This window comes from Falco punctatus (assembly GCF_963210335.1).
Source record: "Falco punctatus genome assembly, chromosome: 6".
NCBI lineage: Eukaryota > Metazoa > Chordata > Aves > Falconiformes > Falconidae > Falco > Falco punctatus.
Window position 1 is genome coordinate 10,672,221 of NC_137585.1, and position 17,723 is coordinate 10,689,943.

Genomic DNA, 17,723 nt, shown 5'->3' on the forward strand with positions numbered 1-17,723 from the left:
GGTTTTTATTTATCAGACATAAATACAAATACACATCCATGAGGAAAAAAGGAGTGTTTAATGTCACACTGGGCCCAGCAGTATTATCCTGAGTGAAAGGTCAGGTGTCAAGAATTCCTTATCAGCATATTATTAGCCAAGTTTTCATTACTATAATAAATCTATCAAGAGGAAAAATATTATCAGATTTCTACTAGCTTTTTTTTTTTTTTTTTCAAAACAGGGAGTAATATCCTTAACGAAATAATCAGCAATTTGGTGGTAGGATTTTTACAATTCAAGCCAAAAAGAAGGATATTTTATTTGTTGCACTGCTTCCAATGCCTTATCCAGCAGAAGGAAGTTGACACTGAAAGTCTCTGCAACTTAGATTTCTGTTAATCCACTGAAACTTTACTCAGAGCCAATGCATGTTCATTTACTTTAGATCTATTTACTTGTCCTTCAATAAATTTAGTTTTATGCAGACATATGCTTTTATCACTTGGAAATATTACATAGGAATAAACTGTCAACTTGGATATTTCCTCAGGATTTCCAGAAATAATGAATTTCTGAATTTTGATTGAAATACTGATAGAAAAAATGACAACACTACAATAAGAAGTTATATATTTCTTCATTGTTTATCACAATTTTAAGTACTCACAAATATATTTTCTCTCTGGAAAATGGGTAAGACAGGCTTTTCATGTTGGTATTTTCTTGTCGTGGCACCTGGGGTTGCAGAGGTTCAGTCAATTTGCACCATATTTCATTTAACTTTTTGAGTATCCCTCCTTCTTCTGTTATTTCATACATCTGAGTAAATAAAATATTGTAGATTAGCATGGCACTTCCAAAAATCCACTACAATGGCCAAAAAAGATAGAGTTTGCTGTATATCTGTGTTTAAATCTGTACTTAAAATAAATGCCTTCCCTGAAGATACATTCCACATAACAGCAAGCACCTGATTCCATAAGGTTTTCAGTACTAAAAAGTTGCTGTCCTTCACAAGCTACTTCCAGAAGAAAACTCAGCGCAGAATTGTTAATAACAAGAAACATCCCTACTAACTACAACAGAAGCTGCAGGGAGATGACAGAAAGGCAGAGTAATTAATTCGACTGTGTAACTGGGAATAGAGGGAGCAGACAAAGCAGGAAGGGCCTTTACCTGCTACCAGTTGTACTTCCCCAGCAGAATAAATTATTCCTGGATAATAATTGCTAGTATGGTTTGGCAGCACATCACATTCCATCAGAAGCGAGGATGGCTATGTGTCAGTTTGAAGTGCAAGCACCCACAGCTTTTGCTGATTCAGATTGCTGTGAAGTGCTAGGGAGCTTCTCAAGGATATGAAGGTATTTTTTCCTGAAACACAGACAATCTTACCAAACGTGAGTTTATGTCCTCGTCACAGGATGTTCCTCTCAGCATTTTCACCAGCTTCGTTGCCCTTGTCTAGATGTATTCAAGGACCTTAACACCCTTCTTCTATTGTGGGGCCCAGAACTGCACACAGTGCTCAAGGTGAGGCTGCACCAGAGCTGAATACAGCAGGATGATCACCCCTCTTGGACCAGCTGGTTATACTGGGATGCACCTCAGGAAGCGGTTTGCCCTCTTGGCTGCCAGGGCACACTGCCAATTCATGGTGAGCTTGCCATCCACCAGCACCCTCAGGTCCCTCTCTGCAGCGCTGCTCTTCAGCCACTCCTCTCCCAATTTATATTTGTGCCTGGCACTACTCCGTACCAGATGCAGAATCCAGCATTTGTTCTTGTTAATTTTCATGCCATTGATTATTGCCCAATACTCCAATCTACCTAGGTCTCTGCAAGGCCTCTTGTCCCTCCAGACGGTCAACAGCACAGTTTAGTATCATCAGCAAACTTGCTAATGGTGAATTCAAGCCCTGCATTCAGATTGTTGATAAATATATTGAACAGAACTGGCCATATGATTGAGCCCTGAGGAACACCACTGGTGACGGGTCACCAGCCAGTTGTAGCTCCGCTCGCTACAACCCTTTGAGCCCCGCTGTTCAACCAGTTCTTCACCCAGCACATCATGTACCTGCTCATCTCACAGCTGGACAACTTGTCCAGAAGGATACTGTGAAGGACACTATCAAAAACTTTACTAAAATCCAGAAAAAAATAAATCTACTACCTTCTCAGCATCTACTGGGCAGGAAATATCATAGAAGGATATAAAATATTAGCCAGGACTTCCCATTTGTGAAACCATATTGACTGCCTGATGATTGCATTGTCCTTTAACTGCCTTTCAGTAGCACCTGGTATGATCTCGATAATTATTCCAGGTACTGAGATCAGACTAACAAGTCTATAGTTTTCTGGGTCTTACCTCTCACCCTTCTTGTAAACTGTAAGAACACTGACTAACTTCTAGTCAGTGGGGACCTCTCCAGACTCCCAAGACCTTTAGGAGATGATTGAAAGGGGTCCTGCTGTAACATCTTCTAACTCTGGGATGAATCCTATAAGGCCCCATGAACTCATAAACATTCAGCTAATACAGATAGTCCCTTACAAATTCAGTGACCACAAATGGAAAGATACTTTTCCCACAGTTGTGGTCCTCCAAGTCAGAGGACCAGGCAACCCAAGGTCTATCATTAATATTAAAGCCTGAGGCCAAAAAAGCATTGACGGTCTCCACTTTTTATTCATCCCTATTTCTCAGGTGACCATCTTCAACAAGTGTTGGTCCAACATTTTCCTTAGACCTCCTCTTCCTGTTAACACGTATTAAAAAGTCTTTTTGTTGTCTCACACAACAAACTGGCCAGTTTCAGCTCTAGCTGAGCTTTGACCTGTCATGTTCTCTCCCCGAATGTGTGAACCACAGCCCTATAATCTTCCTGTGAAACATGACTTTGCTTCCAGAGATGATACAATTTATTTTTCTTCTTGAGCTCCATAAGGAGTTCTCTGTTCAGCCAAGCTGGTCTTCTGCCCCACTTGTTTGACTTACAACATGCTGGAATTGCTTGCTCCTGTGCTTTTAAAAGATGGTTCTTAAAAACTGACCAGCACTCATGAACCCCAAGCTCTCAAAAGCAGATTCCCAGGAGACCCTGCTAACTCACTGAGTAGCTTAAAATTTGCTCTTTTGAAATCTAGAGTAACAACTCTGCTGACCTTTTTTCTCATTACATTGAAAATTTTAAATTCAACAATTTTGTGATCACCGTATCCAAGACGGCCACCTAACATCACATCTCCCACAATTCCTTCTCTGTTCACAAACAGCAAGTCTAGGGGGGCATCGTTCCTAGTTGGCTCACTGAATACTTGTGACAAGATATCTTCAACACACTTCAGGAATTTCTCAGACTTGCTTGTCACAGCAGTATGGTATTCCCAGTTAATGTCTGGGAAGTTGAAATCTCCCATAAGGACAAAGGCTAACTGATCCAGAAATTTCTCCTAATTGCCTGTAGAATAATTCATTGGTCCTATCGTCCTGGCTGGGCAACCAATAGTAGACACCCACAATGACATCTGTGTTGTTTTCCATACCCCTAATCTTAAACAGAGGCTCTCAACCATAACATATCTGACTGCAAGGGTTGTACAGACAAACTTCTCCCTTACACACAGTGCATGTCTTCCGCTTCGCCTGCCCTGCCTATCGCTCCTGAGCAGACCGTAGCCCTCCATCCCAGCACTCCAGTCATGGGACTCATTCCACCAAGTCTCACTAATACCCAAGCCACCATAGCTCTGGGAATGGACCAACGTTTCCTGTTTATTTCTCATATTTGAGTGTTGCCCATTCTCACTCACCAAAAATAAGTGTATTGTCATATCCAGAAGTATATGTACAGTTAAAATTGCTGGAAAAGTACCTTTTTCCTGCATGTTATTTGTCCTGAAAGATAATTTAACTGAACATTTGGGGGGAAAAAATTTGCAATGAATTCATCATGTTTAGAGGTGGATAAATACTTTCCACTGAAAATGTTTTCTTTATGGTTTCATTGGACATTTGAATAACTAAAAATAGCATCACAGAAAAGACCTGATGTGTCTTGAAAACAAAGGTTTGTTTCTCTGAACCAAAATAGAATTTTGGTTTTAGTGGTTGCTGGCTGAACTTTTCAGCCTGTATTGCCAAATCCCCAAAACACAAGATTTCAGTTTTCCAAAGTGGATTTTTGTGGGTTTTGGGTTTTTTTGGTTTTTTGTGTTTGTTTTTTTTTTTTTTTTTTTTTTTTTGTGTCGTAAATTCCTCTCCTAACTGTCTTTAATTGCAAAAAACATAAGACATGAACATAGTTTTCCTGTCACACTTGCTTTCTGGTAGTGCACTGGTAGTGCTCCATTTCTACAGCTGAGGTAATAGAAAAAATAATGCAGTCAACAAGAATTGTCAGCAATCTTCTTAAAAATGTTGCATCACTTTTAAGATATAAACATGTATTACTCTAGAGTGAATTTTCAGGAAATTTGAGATCTGCTTTCCTTGTTGGTAGACTTATTTCATTTCATCTTCTACACACCAAAACAAATTAAAAGTTCAAACCCGAATACTTTTTTCACAGCTGCCTAATCAATGGCTGCACATTCATTTGCTCTTTGAATATTTGTCATACTGTTCAATGTATGTCAGTTATATGACAATCTCATTCAACATGCATGCACAGACTTGATTTGTTCATTGAAATCTGTTGCTTTAAAGGAAAGAGTGCTATAAATAATGTATGATATATAGTCGTTAAATGATGTAATCTGTCAATATTTTTAGATGTCTTTTCCCCAGATAATTCAGTCTTTAAGGCCTTTTGATGTGCTGTGCAGGTTTTTTCTCCTATTCAGAGGAGAGAAGAGGATGCAGAACTGTTCATGAATGACTAGGGCAGCCACTAGAGACTACCAGCTCCTGGACAGGCCTTTAACTCAATAACAATGTGGTGGCAATATTCGTCACTTAAAATGCTGTAGAATTTGCTTCAGTGCATCTGCAAAAATCTAGGAGAGGAAAATTCCTATGAAGGAAGAAGGAGGGAGAAATGAACAAGGACTAAAAATGCACAAAAGGAATGAAGCTGCGAAGGGTTCAGAGACAGAAGTTGAATATGTAGGTCCATTTCAGGAAGAGCCTACACATCCATCAATATGCTAGAAAGGACAGAAGTGCTACAGATGTCCAAAACCTACTCATTTTAAAAGATTGATTAGAAGTAACCAGATTTTTTATTTTATTTTTTCCTCAGGGATGCAAACACAACACAGTAAGAGCATGCAAGATTGGCTTGGCCAAGCTTTTGACAGTGACAGTAACACCATGAAATGCGAACAACACTGAAGCTTTTGCTGGGGGAAATATGAAAAAAACAAAAGAAAAATAGCCCTGTGCAAAAAAAAAAAAAATTGGTCTGTCCTTTAATTCTAATGACAATGTAATGAAGTAAATGTTCAGTGCAACTGATGAGTATCACTAACTGAAAGTGCAAGGCAGTTCCACTGACTTCAATGGAGTTGTTAGCAAACATGCTAAAACATTGCAGGACCACAAACTTTGGGATGTACAATGTTTGCCAGCAACTTTGCTGAAAGCAGACTCTAAAGAAGATAGGAGCCAAAGCTTTAATGACAATAGGCAAGTCTGAAGTCTCCAACTTGTTGATGCCACCAAAACAGTCTCTCGGCACCCCAGACTGGAGAAACCTTGAGGCAATGACCAGCTATCATGCTGTCTCCTGTACTGCATCTCACCTTGAGGAAAGTTCCTTGATGAAAATCCCAACAGCTGCTGCCTTCTCAGCTTCCAAAGCCCTCCTTAAAATTCAACTCTGTCATCACTCTTCTGACTGCAGACTGCCAGCCAGCTGCCTCTGCAGCCTTTGAGAACCCCCTTGAAAATCCCATCTTAAATATGATTCTGAATACTAAATCACAAAATAATCAGTAATGTGAAAGAATAAGCCTTGCGTTCATTTGCTCTGATTTTGAAATAAAGCCATTCTATAGGCTTCTATGCATTTAACCACCATTCTGATCCCCCCTCCTCCAGGCATGCAACTAGTTGTTAAAAAGCGGAAGATACTTACCTTTTTGGTGGGCATTTTTATTTTAAGGAATTCCGCTTCTCGACTAAGGACTTGCCAAGGTGCATGTATGCGGACAAAACTCAATCCTTGGCTCTTATTCTGAAACATAAAATGGTGAAAACCATGTATTTCAACATTATTGATCAGAATACAGTAACAAGGTTTGAAGATTTCAGCTCCAACTAAATCATGCAACAAGAGGCCATCACAGTGAATAACCAGCTTCTGTTACAACTGGGCTTAAAAGTCACCTTTTCTTTAAAAGCTGCATCTCCCAACACTCTAAAATCCATCAATCTACTGCCTACAGTGTAGCTGTGTATGCACCATGAAGACAGAAAGCTACAGTTCCAGATTTTGGAACCATGTGAACCAGAAACCTCCAGCTACAGCTTCTACACTCAGGTATTTTGTAAGTCGCCTGACTGCATTAGTGGGCTTTTGTGCCCATCTGAACCAAAACAGAAAAAAATAATATTTATTGTGGAAATGAAGGGAATAAAAGTTAGGAGGGAGATTAGAAAGAGGATAGGAGGACATATTTTGGGAAGGACATGGAAGTGGACAGGGAGAGACTTTAAAGGCTTGATTAATCCCAAGATTAATGAACTTTGTGTAGCTCTGTGTGTGTTGGGGTTTTGGTGCTAGGGCATACTGGTACTTCACATTTTCCCACCCATATGTGTGTAAGGTTCAGGACAGTCCTCTCCCTTCAAGGGAGCATGAACTTATATCTGCAGTCCCTCATATATCCTGAAATTTAGAAGCAAGACAAGAAAACTGAAGCCAGGTGTCCAACTTGATGAGAAAGAGAGCTATGTTGCATGTTGGGTTTAAATGCAAAACTCAGGTGCCACACCTGTGAGTAGTTGCCTGGTTATAAGTACAAGCAGTTGCACAGAGAAAGGATGTTAATGGACATAGCTTAATGTCACTATAATCAACAAGTAGCATAATTCTACAAAACTGGGAACATAGGCCATAGCCATGGAAATGCAGCATCTTCTGTGGGAAATTGATTCCAAGAGAATTCTCTTTCTCAAAAGCTTTCAGTTAAGAAAAGTTTTAAACAGATATGTGAACTGCCATCTAAACTTAGGTATAGATCTAAGAGAATACTATAGCACATTTACCTTAGAAAAGCCTCTCACAGCCACAGTGATATTTTTCTTGTTTTGCATATAATTTGTTTCCAAACAAAGCTGTATCATATCACATTAGAATATCACCTTTTTAGAAACTGATATTAAATCTTTTCAAAGTGTATAAATGCTTACAACTTCATGTAAACACCAAACATGCATTTGCTGAATGTTTCATAATTTGCCCTAATTTAAAAAAAAAAAGTTAGATGGAAATCCCACTATTCTTATTGCAATCATTTTTCTCTTATTCCCCTTACAGCTGCAACATGGACTACAAAGATCACTAATCACTTTCAGCTAACGTTTCTTCAGTGGACCAATGTTATTTTAAAGAGCAGAATGAGCTGCAGAATGTCTCTTTCATCAGTCCACTGGGGAAGTCAGCTTTAAGAGAAGGAAGTAAAAATTTACTGGGCATCAGCAGATGTTCTGGTAATCATTTGCTGAAAACAGATTAATAACAGATGAGAGTTTAAATTTCAGTGGGTGAAGATCAGGAGGCTTCTTCTAGCTTTTGGCTAAAATCAAGCATGTGTCCTCTGTCTGGGGGACTATATTCCACACTGGTAAGAGAACGGACAGTCTGATCTAATTGGTTGTTTCCAGCTCACGCTTATATGACTCCACAGATTGCAAATAAAATCAGTCAGATAATTTGAGAGAAAAGACCAGATGAAGAATACGACCTTTGCATATTTGAACAAAAATATGTTGGAAAGTTGTGCTGTTCATGAAGTGATATCAGATGCTGAGGAATCAGAGCCTTAAAAATCTTTAAAAGCCCTAAAAAACACCCCAAAATGGGCAACTGAGATCATTTTAATAAAGACTAATGCAAAGTAAATAGAGAAAACAGGACCAGGTGATTCCTGTTGTATGATAAACAAAAAATGCAGAACAATAAACCATTGAATATTTAGCTTGGGATTAAAAAACTATGCTTCCCACATCTTCCAACATTAAAATTAATCAAAGAAATTTAAAATACATTTAAAAAAATTAATCTCATATCATATCTTAAGGGGTAAACCATCTACCTAGTTTTCTGTTGAGCCACCAAAATAAAAACCTGTACCAGCTATTCCACTGGTAAGGCTCCTTTCCCCACTTTTCAAGCCCTCACCTGCATTGCTTCCAGTTGTCTGGCAAAGACTGTTCAACTAACTTATTCCCAGAGTGCTTATTGTATTGCAAACATTACTACAAGTTAGAACTTGTTTTTCTCATTGCCAGGGTGGATTTATAACTGTCTACTGGAGACATCCACTAAATGGTGACTTTTGGTTAATCACCTGAAATGATCAATGTACATGCTTTCATGAATACAATTTAATATTTGCTCTAATGAAATGTTGTCAGTCTTCTATTTTGAAGATTCAGTCGCTATTGCTTATTCTTGTACTCTAGATGTATCACTAAAGCTAACATGTTGTGCTGGCTGAAGTTATTTTTGTCTGACCATTAATTTGTTATTTAATACAGCCACCATTAATCAAGTCCTTTTTCTCTTACAGCTGATGTCCCACAGGATTTTATTCTTGGCCCTGCATTGTTCTATGTCTGTATCATTGTACTCCTTGATTATATTACTCAAATGACTAAGTACTGCTATGCAGATGACAAACAGATTTGTTGCTCCCATGATCCTTTTTTCATCAAATCTATATTCCATATTACAGAGTTCTTCCATTAAGTTTCAAGAGTGGAAGTTTTTTAATAAGTTGGTTCTGGATTATTCAAGATATCTTTATATCTTGGCCTCTTTTCTATTTTATAAAGTCGAATTGGACTTTCCCATTTCAATAGGAAAACTCAGCATTAAAGTCAAATGGAAGAAAATCTGGAAGGTCTCATTTGCTTTTCAATCAGCACATGAAGAGAAATATATTAGATATTTCTTTCAGTCTATTATATGTTCCTAGTAGTTTCAAGGAGGACTTTACTTAAAGCAGTCTATATTGCATTTTTTTCTGACATAGGGAAAATGTATAGGCTGAAAAAAATCAGATTTCTCCAAGGAGATTTCTTGTCTTTCATGCCTAAAAAGCAAAATGCATTAGCACTTGCATCAATTGCAAGTCTAATACTTCTTGTAAACTTAACAAAGCCATAGCAGAAAAAAAAAGTATGAAAACTCTCATATAGATATATATAAAGAATGTACTCCTATTGATTATAATTTGACTAGTGAAAGCTCAAAAAGTAATTATTCTTTTTAACTAAAAGCTGAATGTTCTGAAACATGGCTAGACAAGCATAACAGGCTAGACTAAGTAGCAAAGCACTCTCTGCCCCAAAATTCAGATTTTTCATTGAACTTAGTTTTCTACAAAAGTCAGATTTCAAGTGAGAATTTTGCCATTCTAAAGTTAGTGGTATATCGGTGTTTCTCACCCACTTTGACAGTTACTGTTGCCCAACTGTAACATGGAATATTTTTGAACCACTATAACACAGCTAGAATGTTTTTATTAATCTCTTCTAGCTCACAGCTTCTCAGTTCCAGCCCTTGCAGGGACAAGCCACAGACTGAGGGGATGCACCACGAAGCATTCCTGTTGCAGAGGAGTTTGTGGAGAAGTCCTGTTGCTCTGTAAGAGCACGGCATGTAAAAGGTGGAGTTTTGTGTGTCCAGCTCAAAGATTTCTCATAGTACCATTATTTTGCCAGGCCAATTTGACTCCCACCTTACCCCATTCAGACAACCCATTTGTCCTGTGTCAGCCATGTCACCTCAAGGTGATATGTTCTCAACAGTTTATTTAGACACCTCTAATATCAGCTAAAGCATAAGATGCTAAAGGTATCACATTTGTCAGTCACAGTCAATGCAATAAAAAGAACAAAACCAATAAATTATACTCTGGGAGAGCCTTGGAATTGTTGCGGTTTGCATATTGCTCCTAGCAACTCTGCAAATAAAGAATTCATTGTTAAATGCTACATTTTAGTAAGTCTTTCTCATTACTTCCTTGTCATGAAATCACTCATTGATCATCCTATATGAAAGTAATACAGCTACGTATAGCATACATATTAAAGAAAATAAGTTATTTTAAAATCCTTGTTCAAAGAAATAGATTTCTGCTGTGTATCTTAATAGGGAGAAAAGAGAAACACTGAAAAGTAGAAAAAAAGCCTAACAGAAGTGTAACTACTGTCAAAGGGAGTCCAAGGGAACTGCTGTTCTTTCTTTTGATTTAAAAAAATGTACATAGGAAATGGAAAGGCATAAATTATAAAACCTGAAGCATGTAAACTTCCTTCTTAAAAAGGACAAACTATCCGGGCCTTAAACTTTTTATCCTTCTGTGATTATTAAATAGACAGAAAAATACCAGACATATACAGACAGCAAGTTTCTAATGGCTTCAGTTAATATAATCAGACAACTTTTGCTGACACTGGTAATACCAGCCACACTAGGAAAGCAACAGTGAGACAGTTTGTAGAGAGGAAAAAGAAGACAGGTCCTAGTAGCTCAGTAAAAGTAATCATCTTCTCATTTATTCCGTCACCAAATGGATCAGTCACGCCTGCAAATGCAATTGTTCAAAATTGTCTGCTCTCCTGATACCAGCCCTGGAAATGAAGGCAAATAACAGTGTGATGTGACAGTGCAAATAAAACACAATTTCTTGTTACTATCACAGAACTCTGGTCACATACATTTCACAACAGCTGAGCCAAACACTGAGCTGTTGGCCCCCTGGCACAGGTACACAGGACAGAATGACACGGCATTGCCAGATTCTGACAGTGGCTATAGAAGGGTCTATATTTTTTGCCAAAAGTATTGAATCTCTATCTGTAGAAGGATCAGCATTTTGCTGGTCTTAATATTTTGTATCCAAGATAGAAAATCAGTTTATCGCAAAGTATGCGTATCAAAGCCTGTGTCAGTTACATTATGAAAAGGAAGGGCAGCATACTAGTCTGGGTGAGATGTCAAGACCCAGAGTGTCTCAACATGGAGATGTCAGTCCAGAGCAATTCCCTGCTCGTGTTACCTATATAATTATAGGCAAGTAATATAATTCTTTCTGTCACTGATTAAATGAAGATAATGGAACTTCCCTCTATAAAAAGACATTTGTGAAGACAAATATGTTACAGATTGCGAGGTGCTCAAATAATACAGTAAACAAATAAGTGTATGGCTGCATACAGTAGCCATACTATGCATCTTATAATTTTTACATTTTCCCTCAAAACTGTAGTCCCTCTACCTTTCGCCAAACTTCCCCTTTTCTATTTTCATTATTTCTCTGGGGTACAGCTACGCCTTACTGTACGGCTGTATGGTGCCTAACATCATAAGACTCTCATTAATGCCTGCAGATTCTTTTGCAACGGTGTTACAAATAACTAGCAGCGATCCCTGACTGCTCCAAGAAGTTATCGCACTCCTGACAGAAAATTAGTCACACATAGCACAAGTGTAAAGATGCAAAGCACAGACTTGTTCACTGATGGCAAAGGTAAACTCCATCTAGTTCACAGAGCTATGTTTATTTTTAGCTGCTCAACAACATGAAGCAGAAATGCTCAAGTCCAAATTTCAGACCTTAAGAAAAGCTGCAATAATTTACACATCTTGACAGTTTGCCTCTCACTTTCCCCATTTCTACCAACAGTGATGGTGTTAATGTCCCGTTTATTTTACTCTGCTACTCTCTCCTCTGAACATAAACAGTTAAAAAATGTGCTATTGTGTATAAGCAAAGAACAGAACACCTTGAAATGAAAAATCTGGCTAAAACACTTTAAAAGAAACTGTAGAACCTTAATTCCTTAGATAAAGCACTGTGGAATGAAACAGTTGACTTTGCACATCCTTTGCAATGTTTCTTCATGGAGTTGCTACCTTTCCAACCAAAATCTTCCCACTCATCTACAGACAGAAAGTGTCCCTGAATGGAAGATGATACAGGAAGCCTAAAAACACAGGCGTGCTTCCCCTGAAAAAGATGGAAATATTTAATGGCACACAACATAATGAAAATGAGCTGTTAGAAACTCAAGCACAAATGTAGAATAGATTGTTAAGTCTGCCAAATATAAAAAAAGGCACAGACCTCTACATTACTGCAGTACTCAATGAAGAACCTATATAGACGTGAGTTAAAAATATGTCAGGATTGTCACTCAGTTTCAATTCTTTCTGAATGCAAATTTTGGAGTTAAAAGTTAGTGCATTTTCTGGTTATTACTACAGCATGAAAAATGTGACTTTCAAATGTAAGGCAAAAGTATCCCTATTTGTTTAGAATAACTTTATCAGCAAATTTCTCCTATGTCAATGGCACAAATTTCTTGCTACAAAAGCATATCACAATTTTAATACATCTTCTGAAACTAAAGAAAACCAGAAATAATAATAAAATGCAAAATTGGAAAAAAACCCATCCAAATCAGACTTCCTCAAAAAGGAAGGCAGGAGTGTGTCTACGCTACCACCTCCTATATTTTGGCAGTGTCAATGGAAAAACACATAATCAGCTGGCCTGGTTACATTCAGTGCCAAATTAGCTAGCAAATAAGCCAATATTCTGCAAAATACATCATTTCAAACTTGATTATCAATAATAAAATCAACAAACTCTTGAGGCCAAAGAGTTAACATTAAAAAGGGCAAAATGTAATTCCTCTTGAGGGAATGAGACACACTAATCTGCACAGAGATTTATACCCTAAATAATTTTCCAGATGAAGCAGCAAGATCACGGAAGTCAATCTTTAGGCCAGATAACAAGCATGTTACCAGTAGGGGGATTAATGAGATAGAGACTGAGCCCCTGGTCCAGCAGGCTCAAATTTGAAGAGGAAGGGGGGGGGGAGGGGGAACTAAAAACACCCACTAGTAGTTAGGATACCAAACTGAAAATCAGAGAAATGGCACCTTAAAATATTAAAATATTGCTTCATCATCCAACGCTTGATCTGGGACGTTAACAAACAAGTGTATAAAAGGATGATTTAATTTTGTGTTGAAAGATTTAAATTTCAATTCATTCTTAGAAAAAAATATTTTGGAGGGTTTACTTTAATTTAAAAGTGTTAACAGATGGTAAAAATGTATTTCGTTTACTATGTTCTCCTATTCATGTGCCACAAGCCTTTCCAGGGTAGTGTCTCCCTTAGAGGTCTCTCACCAAAGATCAGTAGCAGTAAAAGGAAGGTTGCCTGTATTTGCAGTGGCTTGACTGGGAGAGGATTAAGATTAAGATAATCAAAGTGTTCTGGTTGGCTTGTTTGCTGGCAGAGAATTCAAAACCTCCCTGGACAGTTACAGCCTCGGTGTAAGCAGGGAGGTGTAAGAAGGGGAAGAAGCACTGGCAGTCGCACAGTAACATCACATGACACATTTTGGATAAGACAACAGGTCCAAGGGGTGGATGAATAATTGGTTAAACAACAGGAAACTGGGTAAGGGGAGATCCTGCACTGTTGGAAAAAAAAGTCACCAAAGGGGATTTGCAGAGTCAGCACTGTACAGCATCATCATAAGTGGCCTGGTAAAAGAGATAAGCACCAAGAAGACAAACTGTGCTGATGAAGTTTTTCAGGGTAGCAAGCATAAGGCAGACTAAGAAAAAATGTAGAAAAGCTTAAATGTAACTAAATATAAAACAATATATGTGGATTAAAACCATTTTCATATGTAACATGCTCACATATAATAGGCTCTGAATTGGCCTATACCAGTCAGTAATGGCATCTTGAGGTTGCAACAGAAAGTTCCTTGAAAAAAACAGCTCAACATTTTGTAATACTCAAGAAATAAAGTAAACATTATGTTCCGCTAGGAAATGAATAGAAACTAAGAAAAAAATATTAACACATAGCAGTCCATGCTGTATCCCCATCTTGAACTCAGTGTGCAGTCCCTGTCTTCTCACCTCCAAAGAAATAAATTAGACCACAAATGGGATCAGAGGAGGCCAACAACCACCCTAAAAGCCTTGTTATGACAGCCATATAGGAATCACTCAGTAGACTGAGACCATTCTGGAAAAGAGCAATCTTAAGGAAAACATTGTAGAAGTCTATAAAATCATGTGTGGTAAGGAGAGGGGGTGTGGATGGACTGACTGCTGTTTCTTTCAGGGCAAGCACTAAGGGGCCTCAGACAAAGCCAATCTACGCTGTTGGGAGCCAGACTCAAAATAAACAAGACACAGATATTAATGCAGTGGGTAGTACCTCTGTCTTGCCAAAAGACTTTGTGGGTACAAAAATTGTATTAAGTGTCAAGAAGAAACTATACCAGATTTTGGAGTAGAGACCCACAGCAGGTTACTAGATAGACAAACTACGGGCAGTGGGGGAAATTAGCTGCACTGAAAGTAGCTGTCATCAGGAGAACATCAAAGTAAAAGTGTCATAAAAGTTTGTACCATTCCTATTTTTTCCTAAACATTTTACCATTGTAGCTGTTAGATACACAATACTGCATTGACGGACTGTCTCAAACAACAGGACCATTTTATTGTTATTATGCCAAATCCAATAAGAGGGACTTTAGGCCTTTCTTTCTCCCCAGTATCTGTCCTCCTACTTCCTATATCATCTCTTCAATTAACTGCATAGCCAAATAATACACGGCAAGTAACATAACTGCCTCATCCTCGGACAGATTATAGACTGCTATATGTGACTATTGTCATGGGGGTCACCTCCATACCGGTTACAAAAGGGGCTGGTTGGCAGGTCTCTGTTCAGTGGTGCAGTGGAACCTGGTTGATGAAGATCTCTCAGTAGGTGCTCACACCATGCCTGAGTTCCCTGCCATATCACACACTGCAGCGCCTCTGTTCTAGAGTAATGGAGACTCAAGAGTCATTAGTTCATAATCTCACCACTGACCAGTTCCTTTGTCTTCAGATTATGCTAGAATCTGGTGATTAGTTTATAATAAATAATACAGATTATGATGCAATGGCTTTCCTTCTGATGTTTTAATGAGACTACCATGCCAGGCTCTCAGATGATGTAATTTGGCACAGCTACACCAAGTTAACAGAGCTATTTAGATTTGCATCATTAAAGGTTATGACCTGAAAGCTGAACACAGTAGAGTCTGGACTCATGCTGGTTTATCAGCAAGGAGAAAAGATCAAAGTTAACTTGGAATCTGCGACGACTGACTGAAGGAGGAACAAATCCAGACAGAACTTAACACAAGGAAAAGAATGTAAATTTATTTTATTGTTGAGACTTAAGGGCCAGAAATATTTTCATCTTCATCAATCAACCAAAGGAAAGCTAATGTTGTTTTGGTATGTGTCCCAATACTCTGGTTACTTGAGAAAAAACTACATCTCTTATTGCATAGTACAAAGGAAATTGTTCTTTTCTCGGTAGCTCTCAACAGGAATAAGTAGCAACAAGACTGAAGTACAGCATACTCCATGGCTGCTTTGGAAAGTTGTTTCTCTTTTGAACCAAAAGATCTCAGACTGGGTGAGTCAAGATACATCAATGCTCAAAAACTGATTTGAAGGCTACAAAGTCTAGACAGCTATTGTCTATAGGTGGGATTAGAAAACATGGGATTTAACTTTAGATGGGGAAAATGGTGCTGGAAAAGGTCACTGTCAGTGTATCTCCCTTTCCTACACTTTGGCACTAAAAAAATCACAACATTAAGTATAAAATATAACCTTTCCTATGTTGACAATGTTACAACTTAAACGTCTTCAAAGCAAGTGTTTTCTAAGGGACCCCATCCCATCTCCAGACAGTACTTGACTGCTCTTAGTTGCAACAATGATGTTTTTGATTCTTGTTAAATTGTATTTCCAATCCTGGTATTATTCATTTTAAGTGTCAGGAAGGGCTAAAACAGATTGCAAAAGAGTACAATGGCATTTCTTGTACTTCTTCAGCAAACAAGACAGCTAAATTCAGGTAGGAACGTCTCTTTTGTGCTTCTAAACACACCTAATGCAAAGAACCAGATTGCACTTCCAACAACCCAGCACCAGCAGCGGTATAAAAGAGCTACATTGATGCTGGGACTAATTCCCTATATCCAAGGGCTTCCTAGAGAAGCAGTTGCCAGCCAGTGAGGCACAAGCATGCTTTAGATGAAGTGTGGAGGCCAAGCTGATAAGCTCTGCTGGATGCTTGCAGGCCCTGCAGATGATTAGAAGGCAGCAACAGCAGCAGCAGCCCTACAATCTGAACAAACCATCAAACAAAGAAAAATAATTGCTTAAAACATTGCAGCTGAGCCTAACATGAGACGCTTGGCAAACAGGCTGGGAATTGGTGTCCAAGAAATACCTCGTTCATAGATGGAAAGTGCAGTATTATACTATTTCTAGAGCTCTACGAGATCCAGCTCTCCCAGCTAATGTGGTATCTAGGATGGAAATAATATCCTCCCACAGGGGCATGACAATCACTACTGAAATCAACCAGTAAATGGACAATATGAGATTTTCTGCAATGTTACTTAGCCAGCACTTTCTAGTGGTCTCTGTAGAATGTAATGAATTATCAATAGTTTTGAAAATCAGACCTCAATACAGTCTATCACCACATCAGATATCTCTCCTGTCTATACTGCTAGTCTCAGCCCCCCAAAATTATGATCCAAAAGATAATCACCCGGTAGATATCAGAAGAACACCTATTGCAACGCATACTGCATTCATCCATGCTAGCAGTACTGCTTTGTATGTGCCATAACCTTTGTTGGCCCGATTTATCTTTCATCTCCATCACCATAAATTGGGAATCACTCCACACACGAAAAAAAGGCAGTAGCCAGTCAGGATTTACAAGTGCCAGTTTGCTCCTTTGTAACACAAAAATTAGAGAGGGATTAGCCATCAACTATATAACTTATTTGACCGGCTGTCTGTCAGGTAAAAAAAAAAAAAAAAAAAAAAAATCAAAAAAAAAAATCAAAAAAGACAGCGGAGAAATCATTGTAAATCAAGTGTGAGTTTCAATTTCTTTTACAATTCTAAGAACAAACTGTCAGCAAATGTTACTACCACAATGTTTGGTAAAGCTTGACACAATATGAAGTTGTCGGTTCTCCAATACATTTCACAACTGCATTCAACAAAAACACATTTTAGTAAGATTTTTTTGGGGGTGGGGGTTGACATTGAAACATGAAGATTTAGGTAGAAAGTTGAACAAATCGCTTCTGGAGATGTAAGGGTCAAGTGGGCCTACACCTTTGAAGTATGAAAAAGATACTGAGCAGATACAATATAGAATATGAATATTAACCTGATACAATGCCAAATTTTTTTGTGCCTTGAGGGAAATGAATTAGCGAAGCAAAAACGTAAGATTTGTTATTCCAAACCTGGTAGTATTATACAAATTTAAATTTACAGGAAATCACTACCAGATTTTTTAATAAATATGGTGCTATACACTGATAGTAGTAAGTACCTTCATCCACATCTTAAAATTCATTTTATGCCTCATTGGAAGTACTCCTCATTTTTATCATTTTCATAAATCTTCTTGCTTATTTTACA

At 38.2% G+C, this 17,723-nt stretch overlaps 1 protein-coding gene across 7 annotated transcripts in view; it reads right to left on the bottom strand.

Moving 5' to 3' along the window:
* Positions 1-17,723, bottom strand: part of ANO2 (anoctamin 2) — a 209,877-nt gene that overhangs the window by 158,882 nt on the left and 33,272 nt on the right. For 6 of the 7 annotated variants that reach the window (XR_013928773.1, XM_080391424.1, XM_080391426.1 and 3 more), the window contains exons 4-5: positions 6,068-6,166; positions 650-801 (exon numbers count right to left, since the gene is read on the bottom strand). Coding sequence is in view for 6 of the 7 variants with exons in the window: in XM_080391424.1 (XP_080247550.1) it covers positions 650-801; positions 6,068-6,166 (251 nt within the window). In the remaining variant the exon portion in view is untranslated. The remainder of the gene's footprint in view (positions 1-649; positions 802-6,067; positions 6,167-17,723) is intronic. The other variant, XM_080391425.1, reaches the window with a different exon arrangement.